This window comes from Gastrolobium bilobum, unplaced genomic scaffold (genome assembly GCF_033153095.1).
Source record: "Gastrolobium bilobum isolate Gb01-03AN ecotype WA unplaced genomic scaffold, APGP_CSIRO_Gbil_v1 utg106529, whole genome shotgun sequence".
Lineage (NCBI taxonomy): Eukaryota > Viridiplantae > Streptophyta > Magnoliopsida > Fabales > Fabaceae > Gastrolobium > Gastrolobium bilobum.
In genome coordinates, this window is record NW_026896828.1 from 51,822 (window position 1) to 63,153 (window position 11,332).

The 11,332-nt window shown below is 32.4% G+C and overlaps 1 protein-coding gene across 1 annotated transcript; it reads right to left on the minus strand.

Annotated features, from left to right (window-relative positions):
- Positions 1 to 3,473: 3,473 nt before the first annotated feature.
- Positions 3,474 to 8,515, minus strand: LOC133302226 (protoheme IX farnesyltransferase, mitochondrial). The gene is made up of 7 exons (XM_061501979.1): positions 8,253 to 8,515; positions 7,380 to 7,509; positions 6,597 to 6,734; positions 6,319 to 6,452; positions 5,382 to 5,507; positions 4,675 to 4,778; positions 3,474 to 4,022 (listed from the first exon to the last, which is right to left on the minus strand). The coding sequence occupies exons 1-7, from the start codon at positions 8,498 to 8,500 to the stop codon at positions 3,643 to 3,645; spliced, it is 1,260 nt and encodes a 419-aa protein (XP_061357963.1). The 5' UTR covers positions 8,501 to 8,515; the 3' UTR covers positions 3,474 to 3,642.
- Positions 8,516 to 11,332: the final 2,817 nt, after the last annotated feature.

Here is an 11,332-nt window from a genome sequence, read left to right on the forward strand (position 1 = left end):
TCAGCTGTTTAGACGTTGGATTAGTGAATTGATTTTGTGGACTGAGGTTGAATACAAGTATATTACTCTCTTGAATGTGAATTTGTTGGCTACGGTTGCTTCGAATTACTTACTTGTTTGTGGAAAGTGAATGTAGTTGCTTACGAAAGAAAGATGCTGCGATCTCAAGGTTAATTATTGAAATCCGTTGTTCATCGTTGAGTTTGATTTTCTCAATTTTTTTCTTATATTTGACTCGTCAAAATTCGTATGTTAGTTATGATGTAGGTTTGGTGGATTTTATTATCAAATGTACACACGCATACATATATATTATGGGTTTAGTGTGCCCTTTTAAAAAATATAAGTTGTGTCTTTTTAATTTTTTATTTCATGTACTCACGACAGTACATAGTTATAACATGAATTTTTTTTTTTTTTTCATTTTTCACCTCAGTTACTATGACAGAGGAAGGAGAAAGAAAAACAACTTTTCATGTTATAATTATATACTGCCGGAAGTATATAGAGTAAAAAAACTAAAAGGACACAACTTATATCCTTTAAAAATCACAAATAATTTTCCCATGTATTATATTGAAATGTGAAAGCTTCACCACGAAAATAAGATTAAGAGAGATGGGAATTTAATCAGCCTCTAGCTTTCAGTGGAAGGTTAGCACTAATATTCTAAATCCATTATTTGTATAATGAGGTGCTCAACGATGGAATGTAGATTCCATAAAATTTGCAATAATGAATACAAAATGCATGAAGTTTTATCTATAGCATAGAAATCTGGGCAGATTATATTTACAAACTTTTTTGTTTACAAACTACACTATCTTCCCTTGGGAGAATACAAGTCACACTATCTTCTCCTGAGAGAACATAGTAAATTTGTAAAAAAAATTTGTAAACGCAAATAAAGTTACCCAGAACTTGTCCCTTGAGATAGACTGCGCTGTGTAAGTACTAAAGCCTCGAATTTGCCTCATTTTCTGTACTTTACTTTTCCTTCCGTTCTCTCTCTATGAAGTAGATTGTTGACTAACAATGCTACTGTATGCAAGATTCCTTCACGTGAGAAGTGTTTAGTTGTCTTGTGTTGGAGAATGTGAATTGAAACCTTGAAGCTCGGGGAGAAGGTTTTTGAGGTTGTAGGAAGTTTACTGTTAACAGCATCTTCTTAAACTTAAACTTAGGTTGGTGAACAACAGTAGGTGATCGAATGCGAAACTATAATGGAATTGAAGTATGATAGTATACTTGTTGATCAATCGGATTGAAAAAGAAAAAAAAAACTGTGAATGAAAGAGTTATGTGAATAAAAGGAGTGGAAATATGGTTATGAAATTCCCGCAGATAATGAGAAGGTACATAAAGATGAAAGAGTTATGATGAATCTTAATAATTACAAAATGAACAAAGTTAAAATGATAACAACAAGTAACACGTCTAAACATATCTAGAATTATTCGTCAAAGAGTAAATATTGTTTAAGTAGGGAATAATTAAATTAGGTACTGTTTTCAATATTTGTAAAGTAATTTCATAAAAAATAATATTTATTTGATATAGAATGTTAAAAAGGTGTTTCGGTTAAACAAATATAGAGATAGAGGATTAAATCATAATGCTGAGCTGTATTTTTAAATGATAGTAACCTAGCTTATATGAATGTACAATTATAATTGCAAGTATTTGTGTCTGATGGCCTACAGAACTATGGTTTTCTTATGTTTCCAAAATAATCGTGGTCTCTTACAAAGTGAGAAAAGTTTTATTTTATACTTACACAATATTACTGAATACCATGACTGTAAAACTTGTTCATAAGTAAATTAAGAGTCTGGTGATGAGGAAGAGTGATTAGTCAAAATTTGAATGGTTTCTTGGCACTTTTACAAAATCAATTTAAGCATGCAAATTTATTGTGTATTTCAAGATTTATAAATTTAAATTAAAAAATTGATTTAAAGTTATTCTTAGGAGATTTTGGTGAGAAACTTATAAAGTTCTGATTTATGAACTATTAGCACGATGACCCTAATACTGTAAATGAAAACTATATAATTTATTATGGAATTCTAAAAAAAAGTTCAAGGAAAAGAAATGTTGTTCCATTCTAATTAAGAAATGTCACAACTACGACTTGTAGATGACTTATACCATTGAAAATATATATTTTTTCCAAATGAAAAAAAGACCATTTTATATTTGTCGTTTATCTTATCAGTTTAGTCGATTACTATTTACCTTTAAATACAATAGTGTTGTGTTGCATGATTTTCAATATGGATATAAGCCTCAGATGTGGTGGTAGACTGCAACCTTCTGATACTTGGTCGGTTCGGTTCTTTCCCGAGGAACCACCACCACTTGGTCCAAATGTAAATTCGTGTTCATTAGAACTTTTTTTTTTTTTTTTTTTTTTTTGTATTAGAGCGTTTTTGAATATATTAAAAATTATATCGGTATATGGTTGGTTTCAAGAAAGTGCTTAGTGCTTGCATTGATATTTTAAGATGATATGTTAAGAAGTTAACGTTACTACTAATAAAAAATTTATTAAGTGAGTCAGACCCCACTCTTGTCACTAATAAATAAAGGGAAATACCACTCTTATTTTACATGAGGTAGTTATCTCATATTGTCTCATATCGAAAATTCCATCCACTTTTTTTCTTTTCTTTTTTTTATCTTTTAATGATAGGTCCCACATGATTTCTCTCTGTAACATGAGAGAGCTACTCTCATGTAAAATGAGAGTAGCATTCCCCGTAAATAAAATGTTACCTTTTCTATTTAAGTGCATGAACTCAAGCGTCCATTGATTCCAACAAATACCCTGATGTCCAGGTAGACATGGATTAAGCATAATTTACATACCCAAGAGCCCTTACCCATACGAGGGCCCAAATAAAAAAAATTAACTCATCTGAATTCGCTCACGTCCATTCACCTCCCTGCAAGGTAGAGGAAGATAATCTAATTGGAATAAGGCTCTAACACTAAGCGTATGGATTAATTGGTAGGAGTTGTTTCAATTTAATCAGCAATTTTGATTTCGGGGTTTAAATATGTAACAGGGTAAAAGGTTTCACAGGGAAAATTTTGCTTTAGTCCTACCCGGCTAAAAACAGTGACAGATTTATTAAAAAAAAAAAAAAAAAAACCTCCACTTTCTTGAAGATTATTAGCCAGTTGATGAGCTAAAAGGCCTATAAGGGTGATGCAGCAATTATACTGCCCTTAAAATCAGTTTCTCTATCAGCCATGCGTTGAATTTTCTTACATGTTGATCTGAAGGTGCTAATTGCAGCTTTATTATATTGTTTGTTATGGCCTCGTTACGTTTTCATGCATCTTCGCATACTCAAAAACTAAAAGAAGTCCATTCACGTAACCTCGAGAAAATGGAGGGCGGGGGAATGGAAATGAAAGGAAATAAAAATAAAAGATAAGAAAATTTATTTGTATAATATACACTATGCAAGAAACAAATATGATTTATTTTAGATTACTGATGCTTCTGCAATTTTCAACGCAGAAAATAAAACAACTTTACGGCTTAAACAGCCAATCAGAGTACCATTTTCAAAGAATATATCAACCAAACAAAACTTCATAAGAAAATGTTAGCTGAACACCTGATAGATATCAAGGGGCGTTATATGAAGGAGCAGGCAAAAAGGGAAAAGGTGCAATAGAAGCATATGCAACAGGTGGACGTGCTTGAGTCTGATAAGGACGCCTGCCCTTGATCTTCTGGTTATCATTTTTATCATCCAGTTCTAAAGTGTCCACAGAGGATGAAGATCTCACAAAACCCTTAGCATTGTCTTCTAAGAATTGTTGGTTATCGGAACGACGGTGAATTATAAGCCCAGACATAAACACAGGGAGATAGAGAAGACTGGCATGGAACATTCTCCTAGCTTTTTCTTTAGTGCGGTCTCTATAGAATGAAAATGCTGCAGCGCTTATTGCAAGCGTAAGTACAGTGGACTCAAGACAAAACCATCCAGAAGTCACACCCCCTGTTGACAGATTCAGAAACATGAGTCTCAAATTCTCATTGTGGCCAAAACATTCCCTTTTTTTTTTCATATTAAATGTAAAATGAAAAACTTTCTAGCATTTCGGCCATCCACTCATTGAAATCAACATCATTTTTATCCCAAACTATTTGGGGAAAGACCATTCACTTACTGACATTCAATTTAAATGGCTGAGTAAACAAACTTTTCATATAAAAGTTAAAGGTTGTGTGTTCCAGCTGCTACATAAATGTCTTTCAGCACAAAATATATGAATATGGTTTGAAATTGTTTGGCCAAGAGCCCAAGACAACGGCAACAAACATTATTAACAAAACCAAACACTGAATTTGTTAGGTGTTGTCTCTGACTAATACCATGGCCGTCAGTGAAGAGGCTTAAAACTCAAGGACTTGGAAGCTATACTCTTGATTTGATTAAAATTATGAACTTTTTATTTTATTATTATTAAATATTCATACAATTCCATAAAATGCACTAGTCAGAATCTTATTTAAGAAAGATTTCTTAATGAGGTTTTGACTTACGAGATCAAAGCATGTAATCAATACTTGAACCAGATAATTAAGATAAAAAATCTCAAGAAAAAAAAAAAAAAAAAGTATTTCTAGTAGAAAAAAAATCCACTCACAATCATAAGCCAAGAACCCCAAAGGGATTAGATATATTGAGTTCCTCAAAGCCACCAACGCTGTTCTCCGCCCAGTTGGATCAGCAAGAGAGTACATCCTAAACCTAAATGTGCAAGACACGTGGCAATAAGTAAAGGATATCATATAGTTTGGACCATCAGTAACTGAATGGAAGATATTTTAGAGGGCAGACTGTAGACCATCAGCCATATGCAGCAATCAGTATAATAAACTCCATATTTAATGAGTATAAAAAGAAGAAATTTCTATTAAATGCTAATATAAATTTGATTAAATTAATCTCTAGGTCTCTATACGTTTTCAAAAATTTCTAGCTCCTTATAGTTTAAGTTGTTATCAAGTTCCTATATTAAAAAATAAAAATAAAAATTAATTGTTATCCTGCACCAGATTGGTATTAAACCCATCCAATTCTTTGTTTACATGTTCAAGGACTTATAGGTGGATATTGATTGCACAAATAATCACCAAAATGAAATTTTGATTATTATTTCTTTAGTAAAAATCATAAATCAATTATTGAGTACCAAAGCGGCATCACTGTCATAAAGTATAGGCTTCCAACAGAGAAAATTCCCCATCAACAAAGGTATCCACCACTTAAACAAGTTTTGTATTAGGGAGGCACCAAAATAGTTTAATGAAACAAATTTTTGTCACTATAAACAAAGACACATGAACATACCCTCCTGCAGCATAATCATCTCGGCACATATAGGCAAGGGCCATAAAATGTGGTAACTGCCAAAAATACAATGCAGCTGGAAGAATCAATCCATTTAATGAAATATCACCAGAAGCAGCAGCCCATCTGAAAATCAACCACAAAAAGGTGAGGGCCAGCAAAGACACGAAGATGACGATGAGATTTACAATAAATCTTTGCCAATTATTTAATACTAATAACACATTCAGCAATAGAAGGTCAATATATCAGTTGAATAAATTTTTTATCTAGCAATGGAAACTCGACTTAAACAAAATATCAGCATGAAAAAAATAGTCTCCCTACCACAGAAAGAAATACATAAGAGATATATTTGATATCAAGCAGTCAAAATCAATAGAAATATGCTTACTCATTCACGACAGAGTATGCAAACTAGTGTGTGGATTCTTGTGTGCACGCACACACAGGACTCCATAACATTGGAGAAATAATGACACGGGAACTTGACTCCCCCCATATTGGTTTGGGGATTAAAGTAGAGGCTTCCCCCCTTTAGAAGCCTGGCTTTTAGGATTGAGCACTCCTCTATATCAGATAGGAAAGATGAAACAAGAGGCTGGCATGTCACTTACTATAACATTCAAGAAAGAAAATATTCCTATATTTTGTTTCCTAATTTCATTTTATGAATATGGAAACTATAGTAAGAAAACAGAGACAGGAAAACATTTTCGTTTTTTGTGCTTGGTTGAGCTTTTGAAAAGGCCTGATTATTTTAAGTTACGCCAAATCTTACTCTCTCCGTGACAATCTTGCATAGAACAATTTAACTTCAAAGGGATTTTACATTTCAAATAGTCAAAAGATTAAAAAAACACTTAAATATATCTCTCAAGCATTCTGAAATTTGCAATACATAAGAGAGCCAAAAGAAAACTTGTAAAAAATTTACCCCAAAAGTGGTGGAATAGCACCAACAACAGCCCCCACCCATGTATTTACAGGATGAATCTGTTTCAATGGAGTATATACAAAGGCATACAGTATCAGGTTGGAAGCAGCAAGCCCAGCAGCTAACATATTAGCCTGGAACAACCTTGTCATAAAGAAGCAATGTTAGTCCCTCAACTCAAAATTACATGAAACATTCGGTAAGAAATACATTCGAAGGTCAACAGTTTACACTAGAAAAACATACAACCAACGAAGTAAACAAATTTGTTTCACTACCTGCGTTGCTAGCAGAGCTGTGCCTGCTAAACCAACAGAAGATGCCCAGCTGACTGCATGAGGTATGGAAATGCGTCCTGAGGGTAGTGGCCTTTGACATGTTCTCTTCATTTTCGCATCATTATTGATCTCAAACACCTAAAAGACATAACCATGGAATATATCTTACGTTGACCAAGAATCTTAAGAGATGGAAGGGGAGGATGAAAAAACACACACTTTAGGAAAAATCTAGTCATCTAGTTAAAAGGTCACTATACAATAATAATATGTCCTACTGCAACCATAACAGTGCCGTAGGAAAGTGGGAACAACAACAACTATAGAAGAGAGTTGCAAGTAAGAATAAAAAAATGTACGGGAAGATTTAGATGAGTTTATATGAGGGAACTTTTTTCATTAGGTATAAAGACTGGGATATATGGGAAAGAGAAACCAAAAAAGAAAAAAGATTCATTCCATCCAGTTAGGAACCAGCATTCCCACCTCTGAAGGAGAGAATGGTGATTCATATGTCTGGGAACAGGGTTGGGACCAGATGGTAATTCCATGACATTTTTGTACCAAATAAAGGAATGCTCATTCTAGGGGAATGGAAGTAAGAACGGAATCATCATTCTTGTGCACAGAATGTGCTCTTAATTTTGCTGACTCTCTCAAGAGAAAGTAAAATAAGCCACACAGTTTAATATTATAAAAAAAAAAGAAAAAAAAGAAAAAGAAAAACAAACCACACACAACAGACAACAGTATAGTAAGACAATGTTCTCCTCAAGAACCAACCTGATTCAAAGAGTTAGCAGATGCAGCAACCATCATGGTGCCCAAGCAAGTCCAAGAAAGTGCCGAAAGGTCAACAGCACTACCACTCCCCAAGACAAATCCAGTCCCCGAAGTTGCAACAACAAGCATGCTGGAATTGAGTTAGAAAATGATTAATCAAAATGTTGTATGCTGTAAAAAACCACTAAAATCACTCTCACTTAAACTCGACTAGCGAGTGTGGGGTGTAGGTAATCTTTGTACGCAGCCTTACATTTGCATAATTTGCAAAGAGGCTGTTGTATGTTGTATAACAAAAAAATTGAAAGCGTTTCAGCACAATAAATGCTATGGAAAAAATATAAATTCAAACAAAATAGGCGTGCAAAAGCTAGCGAGAAAGATAGCGGATTGTTATGTATGGCATGTGAAAGTTCAAAAAGTCAAGAGGACATTGTTGAAATTAATAGGACTTAGGTAGAAAAGAGATAATAAAAATTGGTATTGATTTGACGAGATACAAGGCACTAATCCCAATTAACACTAATATTAGACTCCAAATCCTAGTCAAATAAGATATGCTAAACTATTGTAAGATACAATCATTAGAATATATTTTTCATATATTACAAGTTATAACTAGCATCTACGTCCAAAGATGATGAAATGAAGTGAAAGAGGAATGAAGATTTAACTCTAATGAACAAAGATGGAGAAGAAAGCAACGCAGTTAGCAGTGGCGTGTCCTATTAATTTATTGAATAATAGGAAATAAGATAAATTAACCCCTTAATTTAAAACAAGGATCAGAGCATACGCACGAAATAGCATAACTGTTAAAGACGCAGTTAGGGAAATCTATAAAAAGAGATGAATTGAATTTAGAAACAAAACCTGAGACGAGCTTTGGAAAGCTCCCAATAGCACCTTCCATAGTGGCGAGTGAAGGACACGAGGTCAGTAACTTTAGACGCTGAAGCTGATAGATCAAGTGCAGATGAAGCGCAGAGATTGGGATTCGAAGAAGTGGAGCAGAGATGATTAAGGTTGTTCAGATTGTGAGAAGAAGAAGAAGAAGAAGAAGAAGAAGAAGAACGTACAAATCTGGAATACAAGGAGGTAACAGAACTCCTCCGCAACATCGCGGCAATCGGGAGCAGAACAGAGCAGAGAGAGAGAGAGAGAGAGAGAGAGAGAGACGTTTCTGACTTTGAAGAAATGAATGGGCCATTCCCTATTGGGCTGTGAAGCTGACCTCAGCAACCCACAGTTTTAGGGCTTATCGTCATTACGGGTATGTGGGCTGGCCCATATGTTACACAAACCTAAACTGGATCTATTAGGGAAAGAGGTTTAGAAATCAAATATTAAAAAAAATGAGGTTTAGAAATCAGACGATGTTTATTAGTTATTTAATCACTTCAAAATAAAATATTAAATATTTTTTAGTTTTTAAAATACTAAATAGTTATTTTTTATTTCATAATTTATACTTTTAATTTCTTATCCTGTGTTCTAAGGCATGCGTTAATAATACTTTATAAATAATTACATTTTTTATACAATTTATATATATATATTAATTGGGTTCGTTTTTTCTGCAGTTTTACTGCATATAAGTTATCTGCGGTAAGCCAATACGACGTCGTTTGGGACGGAAATCATGGTATTTTTGTAATTTTAATTTATTTTAGGGTTATAATAGTCTTTATATTTATAATTTTTTAAAATTTTAATATCAAAACGACGTCGTTTTAGAAATAAATGCAGATAACTTCTATGTGGAAACATTTTTCCCATATTGATTACATTTCGCTTAAAGTTTTTTTGTTTTTTGGTTATCTTTGATAAATTATAGTTGCCACTCAAAGCGGTTGAAGATTTGTGGTTCTGCTCCGATGTCAGCAAGATTTAACCAGCTTATCTAAACAAGCAGATAAAACAAAGTATTGGCATGTGCTAGAATATTTTGTGTATATACTTTTAAAAAAAAATCAATAGATAAAAAGTGCCAAATTTCGAATTCCTTTAACATTGATATTGTTATTTGAATATGTTAGAATCAGTGGCAATTAAAATAAACTTCACAAAAAATTAAGCTAACTACTCGTTATATGATTATACTACTATTATTATATGGTTTATCATCTATTTCAAAATATGAAAATGAACTCAATATGTGTTGGTTGTAGTGGTTAAAAGTAATTCTCTTTGAATTTTAAGGTTAAAAATTCAATCCTTGACTAAACACTTTCAAGTAGGGGTGTGAAAAAAAAATTAGTTCACTGCTCTTGATCTGACCTAGATCTGACCTATAAATACTTATTTTTTTCAACTGGTGTTAAATAATGACCCACTTTTATTTGGATCAGTTTTACACTTCACTTGTTTTAATAATAACTTATTGACCCAAAACTTGACCCATACCCATTATGTGAAAAAAAAGAGAAAAAAAAATAACAATTACATTAAAAGAAAAGTTTTAACGTAAAATAATTACGTTAAATTTTTTTACGGAAACTATTTCCATCAAAATTTGTGACTAAAATTATTTTTGTAAAAAAATTTGACGAAAAAATTTTTTTGTCAAATTTTTTTATAGAATCTAAATTTCATCAAAATATTTCACAAAAAAACATATTTATCAAAAATTTCGACGAAACATATTTCCATCGAAATTTTTTGACGAAAACAAATATCCTCAAAATTCTTTACAGAATTCAAATTTCGGCGAAATTTTTCGACAAAAACATTTTCGTTAAACTTTTTGACAAAAAACAAATTCGTCAAAATTTTTAGCGAAACACATTTCCATCGAAAATTTTCGTCAAAACTTTTGATAAAAAACATTTCCATCAAAATTTTCAACGGAATACATTTTTGTCAAAAATTTTAGTAAAAATATTTGGATAAAAGATTTTGACGGAAAAAATATTCTGTCAAAATTCTTTAGAGAATCTAAATTTCGTCGAAAGTTTCGAATGAAACATTTCCCTTAAAACAATTTTTGTCGAAATTTTCATGAGAACAAATTCCTATCAAAATTTTGAACAAAAACATTCTGCCAAAATTTTTGACGGAATTCTTTTTTTGTTTAAAACATTTGATGGAGGAAATCATTTTCGTCAAAACTTTTGACGGAAACTAATTTTTATTAATTTTTTAAAAAAAAATCATTAGAGAAAAAATTTCGTTGCTTTTTGACAAAAAGTATTTCGACGAAAAAATAATTTTGTGACGAAATCTTCGTCGTTTGCAACGTAGAAATTTCGACGAAATTTTATGACGAAACCAAGGCAAAAATGGGTCAGGTCGGATTTGACCCACTTCAGAAACCAAGTCAGACCCTCTTCAGAAACCAAGTCAGATCAAATCTGACCTGGTTCTGAACTAGTTCAAAAAAATCCAAACAAAGTCAAACCTGACTTGGATCATATTAAAGCGGGTCGGGTCTATATATATATATATATATATATATATATATATATATATATATATATATATATATATATATATATATATAATACCTGATCCGACCTGACCCATGCACACCTGGTTCTGAATCATTATTCTTACACCTGTGTAAATTGATCATATCCCATATATATATATAGGGCTTGTAATTTCTCATGTTGCATAATAAATTCAAGTTTTCATAGAGAGAGAAAGGGGTGGTGCCCATCTTAAAGAAAAAATAAAAAATAAAAAAGTGATTGGCACGGACATTGAAGTGAGAGTGGTAGGAGAGGAGACTTCTCATACAACATGAAAAGTCTTATTTCCACATATATATATATATAGGGGAGAGATCTTTTGAAATTAATGGTTATTATTTATTTGAAATTAATAATTAATTAATTGGTATAGATAACCGTTAGATGGACGGAAATCAATGGTTGAGATGGGGAGTAAGACTTGTAAGTCTTACTCTGGAGTCAGGGGAGGGATCTTTTGACTCCAGAGTAAGACTTACA